The sequence below is a fragment of the Propithecus coquereli genome, unplaced genomic scaffold, assembly GCF_000956105.1.
Source record: "Propithecus coquereli isolate 6110/MARCELLA unplaced genomic scaffold, Pcoq_1.0 Scaffold157, whole genome shotgun sequence".
Lineage (NCBI taxonomy): Eukaryota > Metazoa > Chordata > Mammalia > Primates > Indriidae > Propithecus > Propithecus coquereli.
The window spans coordinates 4,627,220-4,648,978 of record NW_012140191.1 but is presented as its reverse complement, the minus strand read 5'-3'; the positions used below and the strand labels follow the sequence as shown (position 1 = coordinate 4,648,978).

The 21,759-nt window shown below is 36.6% G+C and overlaps 1 protein-coding gene across 1 annotated transcript in view; it reads right to left on the bottom strand.

Moving 5' to 3' along the window:
* PKP4 (plakophilin 4) overlaps window positions 1–21,759 on the bottom strand; it is a 227,550-nt gene that overhangs the window by 94,150 nt on the left and 111,641 nt on the right. The window contains exon 3 of the mRNA XM_012640776.1: window positions 14,534–14,646. Coding sequence (XP_012496230.1) covers window positions 14,534–14,646 — 113 coding nt within the window. The remainder of the gene's footprint in view (window positions 1–14,533; window positions 14,647–21,759) is intronic.

Below are 21,759 nucleotides of genomic sequence, written 5' to 3'. Positions count from 1 at the left end.
TTCAGTACTTGATTCGTGGACAAGCACCATAAATGGCTGTTTTAGCAATGAAGACGAATGAATTCATATGTGGGGCAGACCACAGACCCAGGATCGTCAGTAACTGTCCTGGAGAAAGAATAACCCATAAGGACACAGTCAATATTCTGCACAGCACACACTATGTTTCTATGTATTATAGTAAGGCAGCTGGAACGTAGAAAAGTGGCTCTAGAACACTTTACATCCCTCCTAAAAACTCTCACGGATCCCTAATTTGTTCCATATTCCCTTACCCACCACCCTTATTTCCTCCTCTTCTCTATTTATCCCCCACACATAAACGTGTGTGATTTCCAAACTACTGACTAGGGAGATGAAGCAGAAAAAAGCCTATTAGAAAGAGTAAGAAGGAATGATGAATGGTAATGAAGGGTCAGGGTAAAGTCACTTAAAGTCACTCTGTTCAGTGGCTGAACAGATACCCTCCATGGCAAATAGGCAAGGTGAGGGATTGGTTAAGACTGTCTTCAATGTCTAGCTTTAATGTCCAGCATTCTTCTTTTGAGAAGTATGAATCCAAAGAGAAACATAGTGTACAACGTGACAGAGGAGGTGGCTGACCTATTAATCTTTCTTTCTCCCTTCCCCATTCGTTGCCATAATGAGTCAGCATTGTTGATGGGAAGGCATTATGGAGGATATGAACCATACTGTGTAAATGCATAATCTACACAATTTAAAAATTAGGGCTAATAAGTGGTCTTCATTTAAATTTTTTTAAACAAGTATTCACTCCGATCTTAAGAAATATAACCATACTAGTTTTACTAAAATGAAACAAACTATGGTTAAGTTTGAAAATACAATTTCAGCTAGAAAATTAAGAGCTAACTTACCTAACATTTAAAGAACATTTTGTTATGTAACATTTAAAACATTCACAATAAAAAAAATCCTCCTATGTATTTATTACCCATCTTCAATGAAAAGTGAACACGCAGTGAAACTTATTTCATCTATATTTTCATCCACTATTTTCTCTACATTACTGGATTATTCTGAAGCAAACTCAGATATAACATCATTTATAAATACTTTAGATGTATCTCTAAATATAGATACTTAAAAAGAACATAACTAGAATAATATCACGTCAAGAAATTAACAGTAAAATTCTTGGTGTCAACAAATATCTAATTGGTATTCATATTCCCTGTTTCAATTTTTAAAAAGAGTTGGTTTGAATCAGGACCAAAACAAGGTCCACATGTTGCATTTGGTTGCTATGTCTGTAAAACTCTCTTTTAATATATAGCTTCAGCTCCCTGTCTTTTTCCCCTGTTTGAAATTATTTCATTTGCCTTGTAGAATTCCAGCCTGGATCTAACTAATGCATCAGCAGTTTCATTTGACATGTTTCTTTGTCTCCTATATTTCCCAAAAACTGGTATTTATATCTAGATGCTTAAGCATTTTGGGAGCAAAAATATGTCATGAGTGATGTTATGTACTTTCCATTGTATCAGATCAGGTGACTCATTTCTAGGTGTCTCCTTTTTTTGTGATATAAACATAAGATAGATCAGTGGGTTCAGGTGCTGTCAGCTTGACACATTCATTGTGAAATTTCCCTCTACCTTTCCAGCCGATGATTCTGTCAGCCATTAATGGTCATAGGTTTAGATTCATTCTTTTGTTAGTGAGTGTAAAATTCACCCAAGATTTTAAATTTCTAGACTTATTACTAATGTGCTACTCTATTCAATAATATAATTTCTGCCCTTGTTTTATGTTCATAAGAAATATGACACAATGCTATTTCACTTAATATTTACAAATAAGTCTCTACTGAAAAGTACTTTGCTAATGCTGCTCAGAAAATATACATCTATATTTTGTATGTCTTAGTCATTAGTTCTGATACTGTGGCTATTAATTTTACTTGAATTTTCTCTGTATTTAAAATAGCCCCATTATTAATAATGTAACTAAAACTGGGAGGTAGATTAACCTTTAACTGACTTAGACTGAAGCAAAAACTACACATCATAGGATCCTAAAATAATTGGCTATTATTTGTTCTTCTCCAATTAAAAAAAAAAAAGGTTAGAAGAGATAAATATACACCCACATCCTAAGGACATTCCTCTTTGGATTATAAACAGTCCATTAATAGAAACCAAACATTCGACAGTAGTCAAAATGTATAACTGTGTAATAGGAGATTTTTTTAAGCCGTGAAAACCTGTAGTCTACACAGTTTTTTCTTCTTCAGTTACGGAGTGTTTTTTCCCTTATTTAATTATAGAGTAACACAATAGCAGAGTAGAAAAATCAACGCAAAAACAGATTAGATTGATTTGTTATTAAATAGATTGTGAAGCCTCAGGGAAGATAGCTATGACAACAATTCAGACACTACAAAGTGTGGCAAACTTGTCACGTTCTCTTCCTCCGCCCTCAGCAGACATGCCATGTAAATTTTTACAGCAAGCTGATTAACTGCTGAAAATGCACCAATGGCTGGCCCTCACTTTTACCTAGATAATCACAATATCAATTTCCTTTTCCATACGTCATTGGATTTGAGCTGTACATGGTGGTTCTCTGAAGGGTTAAAGAAACATCTCATTGCCCACATCCCTCTTTATGTTCTAGGTCCTTAATCTGTCAAATGGTAAAGAGAATGAGAGTTTAACCCCAACCTTCCTTTATTTCATCATGAAGATTAATGTGATTAGATGAAGAAATGATAACATTTTCCTCCTGAAATAATTAACTACAGAAAGTGCATTAGGGGCAATATGTTTTTCAAGGTTGCTTCCCATATTTTTTAAATAAATATTTACATGACTTGTAACACATTTGTGAATAACCAGGAATAGAAATAGCAGCCACTTCAGAGTTTCCAGATAGGAGAGACAAAATAGTGGTGGTGGAGGTGGGGTTAGAGGCTAGGAGGTTTACAGTTGTCTCTGCACAGTAAGGACAGATTTTACTTAGACAGTGTGCATTTGTAGGGGTGGAGTGGCAAGATGCAGGTACGTGGGGTACTCAAGTCTTCCCAAACCACTTCTTGACATCCCTGTGGAAAATCAATAGAAAAACACTATCTTTAAGGGAAAATGTCATCCTAATGCTACATTCGGGTGTATAACAATTAAAACCAAATCAAACCAAAACATACCACCACCAAGACCAATCATGAAATTCTACTGAGTCGTAAGAGGATTATAGGCACAAGACATCTACTAACAAAAGTGTCAATCACGCAACAGGTGCTCAATGACGATCGTTCTCTTCCCTACACTTAATTAAAAAGAAGTATTTATCTAAGGATATGATAATCCAAGATACCAAATGAAGGCCTCCTGGGACAGAACCAGGGAAGTCAATGCAATCTGATCGACACAGCACTATTTGCAAAATTAAAAATAATAAAATACAGGCATATATTTTATGCTGCTACTAAGGCACTTTGTCATCTGGTTAGTCATGCACAATCATCATGCACATCCTGCTAAAGTGGAAATTTCTAAGCCTTTGTATCTTTGTATCTCCAGAAAAAAGCAAAGGCATAATGTTCAATGAAGTTAGTAAAGACATCATAAATTTTTGCACAAAAATATAAATGCAGAGTCAATAAAGAAAACGTAGATATGGGAAGCGAAAGTAATGTTAGTATCATCTGTTTGGAGTTTCACCTACCCTAAATTGCAGGTTTAAATAATTTGGGATCTGTTATTACACATTATATATAGAAGGGTTTTTTTCCTTCTATATACTTGACATAATACTAAAAGATTCATATCTAAAAATAGACTGATGTGGTATACTTTGCACTACAATGTACTAGGATCTGTACTATTTTAAGAAATACATCCCAAAGTTATTTTTGTTTTAAAAAACCAGCAATGGAACCAAAAAGAATAAGCCAAATTATTCATTAGAAAAATGACCAATGAAAGAGGAAACTCAAATGGGATATTTTCAATCCTGCTAGTAATCAAGAAAATGCAGAGTAAGATGGGATAATGATGGGCAAAATTAAAGAGCCCATCCAATATTAAACACTGGCAAGAGAGAGAGAGAGAAAAAACGCACGAAAAGAAATGGGAACCTGGAGCATTTTCACTTGCTGCTCAAGGGGGTGCAATTGTTGAGCTACTTCGGAAAGCAATTCAGCAAGATATAGGAAAATAAAAAATGTACACTCATGACCCAAATATCCCACTTCTAATTATATATTTTCCAGAATCTTACACATGTGAACCAGGAGATATGTTAAAGAATGTTCACTGTTGCATTACTTATAATATTGTAAAACCTCAATAGGGAAATGGCTAAATAGTTTAATATTCTGTGATATAAATACATATAGCAGTTAAAAAGAAACCAGATTTACACATATCAACATGGATAGATCACAAATAGAAAAAGCATGGTGTGCAATGATACACAGACTATACCATCTGCATATGTTGGAAAAACAACATAAAATATTAGTCACAGATGTATATATGTATATGATATATATGAGCTGCATATGTATTTGATATAAAAGTATACAAAGTAAATCAGAAAATTACACACTAGTGGTTAGCCACCGGGAAGAGAAAATGGGGCAAAGGAGACTTGAATTTTGTGTTTAATATTTATTTTATAAAAACAAAACCAATGATGAATTTTCATTAATTTTCAATTCTAGGATGCGAGTGCTTGAATTTTTATTATATCATTCCCTGTGCTTATAATTTTGAACATTTCTCAAGATAAAAATGATTAAAAAATACAGAATCCCCAAAATGATAATAAGAAAATACAGGATTTAAGAACATTGTTGCTTTTTTATTTACTAATTCCTATAAAGCAATAAAGGTAATTTTTTCAAGAAACATCTTGAAATACCATATATAGCCTACTTAAAGTACTTTATCAATATATACACATGATGAAAAAAACCTACTAATTAGGAATGGCAGCTAGTAATATAATTCTTGTTATAATTCAGTAAGTCATTACTGTTAAATAATTTAAAAATAGTAATTATCAAATGTAAACTATGAAAAATTATAGAAATAAAATAATGTTATTTTAATTAAAATGGTTCTTTAAGAGATAATTAAATAATGGCAGAGTACATATATTTTAGATGCATGGGCCTCTGAATTTTAAAATGTATTTTCCTCTGCATTAATTAGAAAAATTAATACAGCTGGGCTGCCTCCATATTTAACTAAATATATTAAAATAGTCTTAACGTAATCTGAAACTTTGAAGCTAATCATAAACTTGATTTTGTTTGTGGTTCCCAACCACATCACCCATTTAACATTAAAATGCTCAGTCTAAGAGGTAATTCATTTTGGAATACTTTATTCACTGTGATGAAAATGTTTTATTGTACAATGTTCTAGGTTCATAAAAGATTCTAAGACTTATGAAAAGTATCTGGTTTAACATCCAAATTCTACATGGTCATATTTGTAAGGTAGATTATTTAATGGAGTACTGGTTGAATTACTTTGGGCTCACACATGTCCTACAGAAGACTTAGTCACACAAGCTTAATTCAAATGTGTAGTAATAGTTGCCACGTTAATTTGTATGTGCCACATGAAACTGGCTTGTGACTGGAATGACAATGAGAAGTAGGTATAAAAAATGCCTTCTGGAAGAACTGTGCTTGAGCAAACTGCTCCAGACGAATGACTTCTATAGAGATGCAGGTCATTTTGTATTTTCATATGTGGGACCCTTTATTATGTTTATAATAGAGTTGCATCTCAAAAATTCAGTGTTGCTAAATTTGTTCATAAGAGCATCTGTTTAATAACTATTCACTGTAGAATTCCAAAGCGGGTTTCTGATAATTATATTCAAATATGAAATAGTTTATTTTTCATTTAGTCTGAAGTAGAAATGAAGTCAGGGAGCTTTTATTTGTTTGACCATTAAGACAGTCACTAGTGACCAAATACAACACCAAGAAAAGAAATTTGGTGAACTATATTGTGATGAACATCATAGCGCTCCTAAATAGCTCCACCTATTACACACTCAAAAGCGAATCAACACAGACAACTAATTAAGCAACAAGAAAGGATTTACCAAAACAAAGAAAAGAAGAAAGGAAAGAAGGCAAGCCCACATGAGAGAGGAGAAAGATGGGTGGACAGGCCAAGGGGAATTTCCCTCATTCCCCAGTAATTTGAGAACACCTGGAACAAAACCCTTAGGATTTTCCCCTCTTAAAATTCAAGACACAGCAGCACTATTCATAACCACCAAAAAGCAGTATATTCATACAACAGAATATTATTCAGAAATAAAAAAAAGATGTACTGATACATGCTACAACATGGATGAACCTTGAAAATATCATGCTAAGCAAAAGATGCCAGACACAAACAGCCACATATTGTATAATACCACATATACGAAATGTCCAGAACAGGTAAATCCATAGACACAGAAAGTAGATTAGTGGTTATCAGGGGCTAGAGAAAGGGAAAAATGGGCAAGGGAATGCTATGGATAGAGCGTTTCTTCTGGGGATGATGAAAATGTTCTGAAATTAGATAGTGCTGATGGTTGCACAACTCTATGAATATACCAAACACTGAATTGTACACTTCAAAAGTATGAATTGTATGGTATACGAAATATATCTCAATAAAACAATTACTTAATTTGTAAAATCCTCAGGTTTTGGTTGGTTAGAAGGACAAAGGGACAAAGAACTTTATCACACATCATTCTGAAGTGGTATTAATAAATTAAATGAGTAATAAACTGTCAAGGCATAAGCATTCAATCTTTTCAAGGACTCATTTTTAAAGACTAAACATCATTTGAGGAGGTTTATTTCATAATGACTTAAAAATATTCACCGAAGAAAAGATTTGAACCAGGAAAAAGCCCTTTCTGCTACTGTCAGCCCTAAAACACTTTTTAGAATTTTTAGTAGTATCAATGAAAGCCTGATGGGCAAGAGTAGAGGACCCTACAAAGTGTAAAGAAAATAAAAATCTAAATGGCAGTCGGGAATCAAATGTTTTCATTAAAAAAAAAAAAAGTTCTTAAGTGGCGATAAGAAGACTATTTATTGATATTGTATGACCTTTATCAAAACCATAAAGAATCCTACTTTAGCATGCCTTTAAACTAACTGAAAGGAGCAAGATATGCTTAGGGACAATGTGAAGTTATTTAATTTCAACATTGCCACCCATTTCCCCCCCATTTAGTTGATATGACAACATTTTTCTCTGCGTCTAGAGGAGCTTCCTAACACCAGCAGCAGCCAGTCAAAGAATGAACAATGTGAAGGAACCAACTACTACTCAATGGGATAATCAAAATTTAAAATCATGTGCAAAAAGTTAAAATAAAAATTTAGGGCTGGGCGTGGTGGCTCACACCTATAATCCTAGCACTTTGTTTGGGAGGCCGAAGTGGGAGAATCACTTGAGGCCAGGAGTTTGAGATCAGCCTGAGTAAGAGCGAGACCATGGTCTCTACAAAAAATAGAACAATTAGCCAGGTGTGGTGATGCATGCCTGTAGTCCCAGCTCCTTGGGAAGCTGAGAGAGGAGGATCATTTCAGCCCAGGAGTTTGAGGTTGCAGTGAGCTATGACGATGCCACTGCATTCCAGCCTGGGAGACACAGCAAGACCCTATCTCCCTGCTAAAAAAAATAAAATAAAATAGAGAAGAAAATTTAAACCTGTGCTTTACTTTCGAAAGTCGCCATTAATATTTTCTATAATTATTAAAAGCTCCACTTTTTAAATACCCATTTACTTTAATATAAGTGAAAATTTAGTTCTTTACGTTAATAAGCAGAAAAACTATGATTTGCAAGGTAAAATACTTAGAACCAATTTATGGCCCACAAAGAAATAAAATTTCTCTTTCACCATCTACATCTTATTTAGAAGTAAATGAGAAACAAAACATATATATCTAAGATGAGTTTCTGGGCAATAGTAAGATTCCAAGTCTGGTATCGAGAATAGTTTTTAAATTCTGCACTATAAAAATTTCACGAATAGTTTCTAGAATTCTATGATGATCATATTTTCATTTACTGAATCTTCAATTCTAACTATATTTTCCTATCCTTCCACAGTTTTGTTATACAACAAGCTGAACCACTAGTGTAGCTTCTCCACTTGCATGAAACATGAACACAGGCCATACGTTGTACACTTGAAGGCTGACTTTACCTTGCAATATTTCCCCTAGCCAAATCTTCCACCTAGAGTGTTCTTGCCATTAGAAGGCTGTAGTGATCTGTAACCACTGCTAAATTAACATCTCTAAGCGCCAAGATATACACCCTGGGGAATTCCTCTGACAAGTGGAAGCCATTAAAAGGTATTTAAGGAATAGGCCTGGCATGTCAAAGAGGGACATTAGGAACAAGATAAAAAGTTACCAACAGGGAATTACATCAAACTTAAAAAAAAAAATGAAGAGAAAGAAATACAGCAAACTTTTAAAAGTGGTTGCCTATTTTTTTGGGTTTCATGGAAATGTTCTATATGTCGATTGTGATGGTGGCCACACAATTATATACCAAAAGTGTTAGTAAAATATCATAAAACTATGCTACAAAGGGGTGAATTTTACTGTAATTAAATTACACTTTAACAAACTTGACTTAAAAAAACATGGCCTTGGCCACCTGCCCCTTTCCGTGCCCCTTGGGAGTGGAGGTGAATGGGAGGTCCCAGGGTGAGCAGGTGGGCACAGAATCCAAGTGTGTCCTCAATGTGGGCTATCGGGCTCTTTTACTGTCACCCTATCCAGTGAAATCTAAACTCAACTAATGAGAGAATGACACCTCATCAATGATATTGCAGGGAGAAAAAGAATAAACTCCATGTTCATCAAAATTTGGATTTGAAGGTTGTTGCCTAGCCCATGGGAGACATGAGGTTGAAAGAATATATTTCCTTCTGAGGGTCCTGTGCTGTGGAATTTTCCTGAGACGAACTGTACATACCAGAGCACCCCGAGAGTCATCTCTGTTGCTGAGACGTGTACCCTGTGCACCTGCACGGTGAACTGCAACACTGCATACCTCCCATCTCAGCACTCGCTGCCATCCGTGACTCTAGAAGGCTCTGAAGACAGAAATAGTCATGGCCGGCTGCCTGCTTAGCGGGCCTGAAATTGATCCATCCATCTACATATGCTAAGTATCATCCTGGAGCCAAGCAGGAGTGTCAGAATTGGCCCTCTGGAGGATCACTTTTCGTTAAGGTACTATTCCATCCATTTATATTCCATCAAGCAGTGGAAGAAAGAGCCCTACGAGCCTGTTTCTGTCATTTACTGGAGAGAGACCACTGAGGACACTGCCTCCCTCGTCATACGGTGGATTCCTAATGGGGACATGAAGGAGAAACCACTAAAGCCTCAGCCCCAGGAACAATGGATCCTCCTGACAAACCTGATTTGTTTTATCTGACACTTGAATTGTGGAATTCATTAGTGACTCTGTCTTTAGCACGGCTACTAGGTCACTCGGAGCGAAAGTGGCTCTCTACTTTAGCGAACACCTGGAATATTATGACAATTTAACCTTGGGTTTATCTTATTTTTCTCAACTTTGTATTCCCTTTGGCCTAATTTCTTCATTCTATTTTTAGTTTTTATATTTGAAAAGATGTTTCAAATACCTTTGGATCAAGTAAAGTATTAAATACATAGATAACTATAATATACTCAGTACAAATACAGAAAGGCTGCAACTTCTCAATTAACTGATTCTGTAGCCCACCTTCAGTCAGATGAAATATTAAACAACAGGTAACTATAGTATATGCAGAACAAGTGAAGAAAAGCTGTATCTTCTCTATTAACTGATCCTACAGCCCCCTTTCAATGAGGTGAAATATAACTATACTGTTCTCAGTATAAATGGAGACGAGCTATAACTTCTTTATTAACTCATTCCATAACCGAGCGTCAATGAGGTGAAATATTAAATATGCAGATAATATTATATGCAAAGATAACTATAGCGTACTTGGTATAAATGCAGAAAGGCTGTACCTTTTCTATTAAGCGATGTCACAGCCCACCTTGGGGTTTTCAAGGCTGCAGTGATCATATTCGGTCTGATATATCACCTCTGGATACAGACACCATCAATTCCAAATTAAGGATCATTATATTTATATTGCCAATCTTATTAATGCTTTTTTATAGTAAATAAAAGAAATGGAAAATCATATCAGAAGTGAGGTTTTTACTACTTCATTTGGGAGACTATTTCCAAAGAGTCATTAATAGAAAAACTAATTTCATTTTAAGATTTTTAAAGTTCTCAACAAGGCATACTGCAAATAAACTGCCAATGATAATTGTGCAGTTCACTTTCTAGGACACTGCCTGGTAGATGCAGACGTATGCGGAGGTTTGGTTTTTCTACCTATAAAATGGGAATATCTCCTGGCACGGGTTAAAAATGCATCTTTGTCACTACAAGTGTGAGGAAACCAAATTGCTCACTATTAGAGCCATTCATTTGGGGAAGGAGGATTCACAGTATATTATTTTTCACAATATAGGAGTCATTTACTAAACAGGACCTCATGCCATTGCCTCCTCCTTACTCCTGGGGTGAGGCCAATAATGGCAAAAGCTTTGGACAAGTGAAAAATAAATAAAAATGAACATTTTTATTTTCCTTTGAGTCATTAATGGCATCTTTGAACTAAGAAAAGAAAGAAAATCTTACAGACAACCTTACTGACACAGGATCCAAATCAAACAATATGAAAGATAACTCGTTATCAAATCCCCCATTTTGCTGACCTGTATCTCTTCATGTACGATCTGAATTAAAAGCTTCATGTCAAGGAGTAATTCCACTTTTAATGTTCTTTGAGCAAATGAGCAACGGCTGACAGGAGAAGGGTCTGGGTCTGAGAGCTAACTTCTGTTCTGTATCCTTAGGTTCTAGTTCCGAGACTGACAGCTGGCGGGGACTGGAAGACGCAAAGGAGATCTCTCAAGTGACACAGTAAAAAACCTTGGCTCCCTTTACTAACACACTCTTTTCTGTTAGGCTCCTTGCCAGTGTGCAAGCCTGGAGGTCACGTCACAGGAGGGTAACTGTGTCAACAGTCTTCTTAAGGTCCACTGAAAAGCACCCTGGAAGGTGTGAAGAGGGTAGACACGAGAAAGGGTAGGTAGAAACTCAAAGATGCCAAGTGGATAACCTAATGGCAAAGCATCTTTACCTGATGAGCTCGAAACATCCTGGACCCCACCAAGGTTCGTTATCTCTTCAATGACCATTTGGCTGGGTGCCTGCCTCGGAGTGCTTGGCACTATGCCAGGGACGTGGGAATGTGCTGGGCCTCACCACCTCATAGGAGAGCTGGCACAGGCATGGAGAGACAGTTATGAGAATTGAGATGAAGACAGAGTACTTTCCCTGAGAAACTTGGGAAATGCTATAAAAAATGGTTAGCATTTAGTTAGGGCATCAAGAATACACGGGAATCCAATGTGAGATGGAAGGAGGACAATCCACGTGGATCAATTACCATTCTGACCAGAGTCCACTGAATGAAGAAACCGACCTTACTCACGACCCTTAAGAATCCATAACAGATCCTGCCCCGCTGCCTGGCCTCTCTTCATTCTGTTTTACACACTCACTCTCAGGACAGGAAAACTGCCTCCAATAACAACAACTTTCAGTAGGTCTCCTTTACAGACCTAATGGAGTTCTTCAAAACCAAATGCCAGGCCAGGTGTGGTGGCTCATGTCTGTAATCCTAGCACCCTGCGAGGCCAAGGCAGGAGGATAGCTTGAGCTCAGGAGTTCGAGACCAGACTGAGCAGATGAGACCCCATCTCTACCAAAAATAGAAAAAATTAGCAGGGTGTGGTGGCGTGCACCTGTAGTCCCAACTACTTGGGAGGCTGAGGCAGGAAGATTGCTTGAGCCCAGTGGTTTGAGGTTGCAGTGAGCTATGATGACACCTCTGCACTCCAGCCTAGGTGACAGAGCGAGATGCTGTCTCAAAAAAAAAAAAAAAAAATTGTTCATAGATGATATCCTCCTGTATCTATTCTTCGGCAATAGATATAGATGGCAAACTTGTAGTTTCCCATCAAAAGTTTGTTTTTCAAACATGTCCATGTTGGTACATGTAGAACTAATTATTTTAACTACTCTAGAACTTACTTATGCACAGTTTATTCTCCATTTCTATCCTGATGGATAGTATGTTTTTTGTAATTTTTTTACTTTTGCAAATAATGTTGCAATGAGCATCCTTTGGATTTGTTTCATTGTGCACACCTATCAGACTTTCTCCAGTGGTATCTAGTTCTTGGACTTTGAAATCCTACTCTTCTGCTACCTGATTCTCACTCATTGACAAGTGTTTCTTACAATAAGTATTTTGATGCTTTTTAAAATAAAATCAGAATTAATCCAAAATACTTGAGGAACAAAACACAATGTGAAACTGTCCTTCCTACCCTCATAAATTCATCCTTTTTTATTTACATGCTATACTCAGGTGTTATAATCTCTCACCTGGATTTCTTAGCTCTAGTGAAGGTATTTTCATGTCTAGATGGTTGTTCAAATTGATGTTTCAGTGAGAGGATGTGCACTGGGAAATACTATTCTGCCATATTGCTGATGTCACTCCTATGTTTTATAATAACTAACTGTAAGCTCATTTTTAGTGGTATTAGTTTCTCAGCTGGAGATTCCTGAGCTATGTGGATCATTACATTTGGGCTCCAAACCCACATATGGTATAAGCTTGGAGCTTACCAAGGGTGGAGTCCTTTAAGGTCATGGCTTAATGCAGTGATCTTAAGTTCAAAGGTACCATCTTGAGCGCACTCAAGACTTCATTCTTTGGTTCCTCTATGGGTATCAAACTCAACTCCAGAGCTTATTTTGAAGTTTGATAACTGTCCTCAGGCCTCCTACAGAGGCAGCTCAAATGCTTCTGGCTCTGGCTTTCAGTTCTTCTACTTTTGGTATCTGGGAATTTTCTCTTTTGCCATTTCCTCTAGGTATTGGCTTTTATTACTGATGTATCAAGTCTTTCTAGGAGTTTGTCAAGAGAATGTCTATGTTAATTTAGTTAGCTATATTGCCAGAATTATAAGTCTTAACTGCATTCTTTAAATGTTGAATTAATTTTTCTAGTAATATAAAATTCTGTTTTCTGGGGGGAGGAAGAGCAACATACATAACTTAAACATCTGTACCCCCATAATATGCTGAAATAAAAAAAAAAAGCCAAACTAATAAAGAATATTTGGAACACCTAAAAAAAAAAAGAGTATCAGAAGCCCACGATGCTGTGGATAGCACTTGAACCTTAAATAAAAATTTGTCTTTATCACATTGTAAAAAAAAAAAAAATTCTGTTTTCTAAACCAGTTGATTCAAACTTTTGGAAAAACATAACACCACATTATTGAGTTTGTGAAATTCTCTTTTTAGTGCTAAAGACACATATAACTTGATCACATAATTTTATACTTGTTTTATGAAGGTTTTATTGACCTTACTTGTATGCTTTATGCCTTACTAAACACATCACAATATACACAATTGTCAAGAGTCAAGATGAAAAATTCATGTGAATACAACTTACCAGCCTAATAGTTTAAAATTCATACCAACGATCAGTTAGAAAAGAGAAACTACAGACAGCATTCTATTCACTAAGAAATTTTTACCTACGAGTACCAGAAGATGCTGAAAGGTAGAACAATTATGAGGTTAGAAATAACTGAGAGACAAGTTATCGAAGGCATACCTACCTAAGCATAAACAAACCACACTTATAAACATAAACAATAAAAGCATTTTATGGTAGCCTTTATAGGAATATGTGATTGCTAAGAAAGAAATCTATAGATAGGATCAGCAGTGATTTAACCATTTGGAATGTGTGGTAGTAATTTTTATGTTTATTTAAATAAAAAATAAGACTTGTGATTAAATTTTTTTGTAATGTACTCATTTGGTATTTACTATATTTGAATACACTAAATTATTTCACATAGTAATTGGTTCATGAAGTAGTTTATCACAGAGTTCTGAAAAACCCAAAGTAAACTGAAGGCATTTTTAAAAGCTAACTAAATTTTTTCATTTGGACATATTTCTTAGTTTTTTAAAAAAATCAATGCCAGGTCTTCAAAGCACCAGCCAATTAGCTTTACTAAATAATTAGCAATTAATCATGACAATATCCATCAACTGTGCCTACAAACAAAAAAATCAAATTTCTGAAGATAGCACAGTAGCTTTTGCTACAGAAGTTTGCCAATGCTATATAAAACACTTTTAAGGACAGAGATGAAGGATAATCAATATTGCAAGAGGCTTCTCAAAATTAAAATAAATTGACATTTTTGGTGTCAAATTCAGGAAAGCAAGTTAACAGTAACAACACTAACAGAATCATTTGCTACATCCAGGACAAACTAATAAGGCATATAAGTTGAGGGTGAGTAAAGATAGAGCCTCTGGCCCTGTACCTGGTGCTGGCGATGCTTGGTGATTCTGCTCCAAGCCTACATCTTTCTAGTTGACTGGCAACAATCTGCCTTTCCACTTCCAGTTCTCGGGTGAGTCGTTGAAACTGAAGCTCCTGTGATTCAAGGAAAAAAGGTATATAAGGCGCTGAGGTTTGCAGCTCAGGCAGATATATGGATTAATGTATGTCACAGGAAACACAGGAACATACCCATAACATAAAGCTGTACTGTGGCTTTGTGAAATTCAAATTTTGGATGGGATAAATAACCTACTGGTACATAGGTTTTTCAAAGCTGAAGGCACTAGAATATCAGCCTTTGTTTGGAATTGAAAACATGTAGATCTTTTGGGTTTTTTTGTTTGTGGTTCTAACTGAGGTCTTTTAAACAGTACTTCTGTTGCAGAGCCGTATTAAATTTAAGGGTTGCAGAGACCTTACTTGATGTATCTACATCAGAGGCACAACAACAAATAGAAGCTCTTCATCCTCAATGGCTAATTTTTATCTCTCTCATATTATATGTCAGCACAGCATTAAAAACACATGTAAATCCCCATGATGAGAATCACTTTACCAAGTTTGATATAAAATCTTTTAAAGAAAAAAATGATTCCAATCCCACAGAAGAAGTCTTGCTATATTTATCTATGATGTAACTAACAAAATTTTGCTATTGTCCAAATGCAATAGATGTGCCACCGTGTGAAGGAAGAGAGGGGAAACAAAAAAATGAAAAAGACTAAGCCACAACATGGAATTTAAAAGTAGAATAAAAAGCTGGAAAGACTGCCTGAAGAAATTATATTCTTCTATCTATGTCTATGGTGCCACATGAAGACAAATAAGTTCTATCATAAGAGAAGATGCTTTATTTGTATTTCTCTCATTGTTAGCTTGATGGGATTTCAATAAATAGAATTCATGTCGTGCTCTAAAACATCTACAAATCAAATCAAGTATATTACAAAGGCTATAAGCCACAAATAACATCTCCAAGAACACCTCGAGCTCCCCTTGTCCCGTATTATCTCCTTACGAGTATACTCAAAGCAAATGCAACTGTGAGTAGTTTGATTTGACGATGACTGCTACTTCAAAATACTAGACATACGAACACGAAATCTAGAAACTATTCAGAAATAAAACTACTTAAATATTATTTATGACTATATGTAAATATTTGTTTGCTACAAAAATTCAGTTGAAAAGTATATTCATTCCCTATGGAATCAGGCAAATGTACAATTACCGGACAGCACTGGCTTTGCAAATTCCACAAGCTAATCTAGAATAATTTTTCAGAAACAGTCCCTGAACTCCTTATCACTCTCTGATACTGAAAATCCTTTTCTAATGAACCCGTTCGGTGTGGGCATATTGGACAGGGCCTGGATGAATGATAGTTGGCCCAATAATGCTGTACAATACGATCATAATAGGTAAATGAGACAATGCCTGCTTCTGCCTAACAATTGCTGGGCTCTTAATAAATACTCAGCAACAAAAGACCAGACAGACACAAACTGTACAACATTCAGTACCAGGTTAAGATAATCTATTTTAAAATATTATTAGGCTTACCTCACACTTAATCTTTCTTTGTTCTTAAACAGCATCATAGTTTTTGTGATAGACTTCCATTCTTTCATTTATTTTATTCGATTGTTTATTATATACATCTTTTTCTAAGAGATTGGCTGCCTATATCAAGTGGACCAGGAAAGGACCATTTGTGAATCCCTAAATATTCCCTGGAGCCATCATATTACCTTTGTCCTCTGAGTTCAGTGGCTACTAGGGATTGTAGGCAAGAGTGTTTTTCTCATTTGGGATGGCGAAAAGTTACCATACCAGGGTAGGATTAAGATATGTTTCAAACAGGAACATGGGAAAAAATTCCATCGTACAGTAGATTTTCATCATGTTTGTGACTGCCCATGTGACCTTTTCAACAAACTTTCCAGAAATGGCTGGGAAAGTTCCTGCTTGAAGGCAGAAGCTAGAATTTAATTTCTCATAATTCCTTCCCTAGGAAGCTGAGACAGGTGACTTAGGCTCTGCCAAGAAGATGCACTCACGCGAGATTGGGACTCAGGTGCTGACACCGAGACTTTAACTGCAGAAAACAAGCAGCTCATATTTTTCTTTCTTTTCTGCCTTCTAGCTGCACTTCCTGCACTAGGACTCAAGGTCAAGTTCCTGAAATGGAAGTGACCTCCATACACACTGCTGTGTCTCTGCTTGGTGGCTGTTTCTTTATCTTAACATTTTTTTGTGGCACAGGATTAGACACTGTTTCTGAAAGCTTAGTCTCAAGCTTTGTTCTCCAGTCCTTGTAACAAAATGTGCGAATTCACTAATAACCACTTAATAGACTCATTTTCTGCTTAATTAGCCATGTTAATCTCTGTTTCTTGCAACTAGAAACCTTGATTGACACATTATAGAAACCATTTACACTTGTTGAGTTCCTAGGAAAGCCCAAGTTGCTAGAAAAGCCTATGTACCCATGATGTAGCTACATTTTTTATTTAAAAATTGGTTACTTCCTTTAACATTATTATGGACTAAGTCCACATTCTATCCCTACTGGTCATAGAGGCCACACTATTGAATATCACTGATCACTTTTATCAGAACCATTCTACCTATTACGTGTCTGCACTTCTTACAAGTAGGACTTCATTAAAGCATCAAAAGCAGAGTATCAGGAAGCTATAAAGCAGGGAATTTGTAAATGTTACCTAATTCCCGTGAATATTTACAAGTAAAATATGTGTATACTTTGTTGTAAAATCATTAATATTACCCCTAGAGAATATAAGTTGAACACCCAAGTATGAGTGGCACCAAGATGGGTGAGAAGGGTATAAATATTTGACAATTCCGTCTCTACTGGCTTCTTAGACCGACTAATGAGGAAGACAGTATTATGCAGTCATATAAAAACACATCTGAAGATTTCAAAAATAATGCTCATTAAGATGATTATGCAGAGATGTCACACACAAATTTTAAATTTTTATATTTTATCCTTCAAATAAAGACTGTGAAGGCTGATTCTTAAATTATTATTGAAAACTGGGTATCTAAAATATAGGCGAATTTTGTATTCTCTTTTAAGAAGAGCAAGAAAATTAACACAAAATGTTCTTGTCTATGATTTAGTATATGATAATTTCCTTTTAGAGTCTGGCCAAAAAACTCTAGATAGTCATGGCTACTAATATGCCATAAAAATGGAACCTGTTCATATGTGTTACAAAGCTTTTCTTTATATTTACCTTCTCTCGAGTAAATATATTAATAAATATTCTTTGTGAGAGAGTAAAAGAATAGAAGAAAACAAAGCTTCACTTTTTTTTTTTTTTTTTTTGAGACAGAGTCTCGCTCTGTTGCCCTGGCTAGAGTGAGTGCATGGCGTTAGCCTAGCTCACAGCAACCTCAAACTCCTGGGCTCAAGCAATCCTTCTGCCTCAGCCTCCCGAGTAGCTGGGACTACAGGCATGCGCCACCATGCCCAGCTAACTTTTTCTGTATATATATTTTTAGTTGTCCAGATCATTTCTTTCTATTTTTTAGTAGAGACGGGGTCTCGCTCTTGCTCAGGCTGGTCTCGAACTCCTGACCTTGAGCGATCCACCCACCTCGGCCTCCCAGAGTGCTAGGATTACAGGTGTGAGCCATCGCGCCCGGCCAAAGCTTCACTTTCAAATGGGCCAATACAGTGGATAGAGCTGCAGTGCCCAAGGAAGGGCTCACTGCCCCAGCTCCCAGCAGGTGGCCAGTGGCCATGAGCACCTGCAGGGTGCCAGAGAGCCCCCGTGGCCATGGGCACACCATTTGGGAAGCTTGCGGCCAGCCAGTGATTGAGATAGGAATATAACGACCAGGCCTTGCTGCAGAGCCCCCTGTGGCCTCGGCCACAGCTTTACAGGCCTGTTGGAATTCTCCCCTGCCCAATCCTGCTTTCCTGTTCGCTCTCCTCCACAGGTGTGGATCCATGATGAATATTCTGCATGCAAAACTCCATCTCATTGAGAACCCAACCTGAGACAATCTTGTTTTTACGACTTCCATTTACATAACAGACTTTTCTCTCACTCTCAATTTTTAAATATTGTAAGATACTGCAAATGTACAGAAAAAGTATAGAGAGTAATGCAATGAACTACTGCAAACCTGATCCAGCTATAGCAAATCCTAATATTTTACTATATTTGCTTTAGATGTTTTGAGAAATAAAACACTATAATTTTATTTAAAAATACAATGAAATCTCCTGGTTTCTCTCTCCTAGATCCTATTCCTCTCTTCCTCTCTCTCTAGAAGAAATCATTACCCCAAATTTGGTGTTTATTATTCACATGAATATTTTATAACATTACTACTACATAATTATAGATCCATAAATGGTATACAATATAGAATTGCTTTGCATGTCCATACAAATTATATGAATGGTGTACTGTACACAGTTTTTTGTGGATTACTTTTATTGCAATATGATTTGGGGATTTATTAATATCAATACATATAGATCTAGTTCATCTATTTTCAATGATCAATAGTATTTCATTGCACAACTATAAACACGATGTATTTACATATTCTCATCATGATGAACCCTTGGGTTGTTTCCAATTACAAGCATTCTGCAAAATAAGCATTCTTGTATAAACAATCTTGTGCACCTAAGCCAGACTTCTTCAGAATAGAGACCTAGAAGTAGAACTGCTAGGTTGAAAGATATATATACATTCCATTTTGCTTGATGATTGTCAGATTACTTTTTTTTTTGAGACTGAGTCTCGCTCTGTTGCCTGGGCTAGAATGCCGTGGCATCAGCCTAGCTCACAGCATCCTCAAACTCCTAGGCTCAAATGATCCTCCTGCCTCAGCCTCCCCCGTAGCTGGGACTACAAGCATGTGCCACCATGCCTGCCTAATTTTTTCTATCTTAGTTGCCCAGCTAATTTCTTTCTATTTTTTTAGTTGAGATGGGGTCTCGCTCTTGCTAAGGCTGGTCTCGAACTCCTGACCTCAAGTGATCCTCCCGCCTAGGCCTCCCTGAGTGCTAGAATTATAGGTGTGAGCCACCATGCCTGGCCTGTCAGATTACTTTTCAAAGTAGTTATATCAATTTATATTTCAGCCAGCAGTGTATGAGAGGTCTAGTTTCTCCACATTCTCACTGACATCAATTTGCATTTTGGATCTTAAATTCCTTTTTTTTTTCTTTTTTGGTAATCAGATAGGGTTGAGATGCTATCTTGCTTATGTTTTACTTTGTATTTCTCTGATAGCCAACATCTTTCCCTATGTTTACTGCACATTTAAGATTTTCAATCCCATAGGTATCATAAATTCTCAGGGGGAAACTTTTTTCCTATTGTCAGTACCCAAGCTTGTACTCTTTTATGGGACAGATTTCTTATAACCCCCATGCTAATGTTGTGGCTTTGAAAAGTTCTAGCTTTGAGCAAGGGATATCGTTTGACTTCCCGCTCCTTAGGCAGACCTCAAATGCACGCAGCATGTAGCTATCCAATGGCATGCTGAGGACCACCTAGGTCTGGCAGCTACCTTCAGGGTGAAGCCAGGTTTATTGCATAGGATTCTTTCATTTCAGTTTTGATTTCTGTGAATTCTTTACTTTCTTTCTAGCTTAGTCTTACTTTTAAAAAGACAACTTAAATATTTTAGTCAGTACGTTTAATTTCTTACAGGGGAAGGACTGGTTAGAATATTGAACCTACTGTATTTTCATATTTTCTTTTAATTTCTCTGAGCTATATTCAGGGGAAATTTCTTAGCACTACCTTTGTTTTGCTATTTTTCTATACACCCTGTTTAGGGTTTATCTCATCTACTATATTTTTTTTCCAAAGACAAAATTTTCCATTTATGAGATTTCCAGTTGGCTCTTGTTCATATCCACTTGTTCTTGCATGGTCATTTGGAATCAAACTTCTATCTTTCCCTTTTGTTTTGTCTTCCAATTTAGGCTTAACTTTACCTAAACTTCTAGGTTCCTCAGTTCTAAATGAAACCTTAAATTGGTGATTTCAGGGTTTCTTTCAAACAGAAATACCAGGAATACTGCGCATCTAGTCACAAAGCTACCATCTCCTTCTTCTGGCTTCCAGAAGTCCTCGGTAGCTTTCAGTGTTAGGTGACCCTGCACTGCCATCTGCTTTGACAAGCAGGAAGAACTTCACTCCAGCTCAACAACTCTGGTCCTTTGAACTGTTTTCAGTTAACAATGAAACCAGGGCACACTTCACCCTCCTGTGGCCTGCCAGCCTCTCACTCTCATTAAATCCTCACGGATGGCCATAGTGACGAATCTCCTGACCCTTTCCAACTGTGCCCTACAGAAGCTTCATTCCAGTTTACAAACGCTTCACTTGTCTGCTCAGAATATTCTCCACTTCTGGGTTACTAAGAATATGCTCCACCTCTGGGCTTTAATGGAATGTAGTTCTTTCCTGAAAATATTGCTTTTTCCTACAACCCTCTCCGGTGAAGACTGTGAATTCCTCCACAGCCCACACCCAAGGTGCCTAGAAGAGGCGAGATGGTGTTCTCCTGGCTTCTCACTACCCATACTCATTGTCAGTATATGTCATATAACTGTCCTCACTGTCAGCAGGATCTGTAATAATACCCCCTCTTACATTCTTGATATTAGTAAGTCATGTTCTCTTTTGTCTTTAATCAGTAAAACCCATTATTATGCCAAATATGTACAAAAGCTCATTGTGCTTTGAGGTTCAAGCCATCGGCTTAGTGTCCATTTGCATCATTACCATATATTGACCTCAAGTTAGTCTAATTGATTCGCTAATTCAGGAGTAGCTGTAACAGTTACTACAACTGTGATGATGACAATTAACAAACAGCATTAGGAACTCGTAGGCCATCAGCCATGACACCCTCAACTTCCTGCCCCCACGTTCATACTAACCCTCAGTTCTCAGCCAGGTTTAATGGAGAGAGTGTCCCCTGTCTGAGACTAGTCTCTCCAGGCCCTCTGGCCTCCTCCAGGAGCTTGCTCCTCTCTCTGCAATCCTCAATGTTTCATCTCAGTCTAATGCTCAAATCTTTCTCATCTGAAAACACATATTCTTGATATCAGGACTCCTCAAGCTATTTCCTTTCACTTTGACCTATATATACTATCTCTTTCATTGAAATTTTTAAAAAATTGACTTCTTTTTT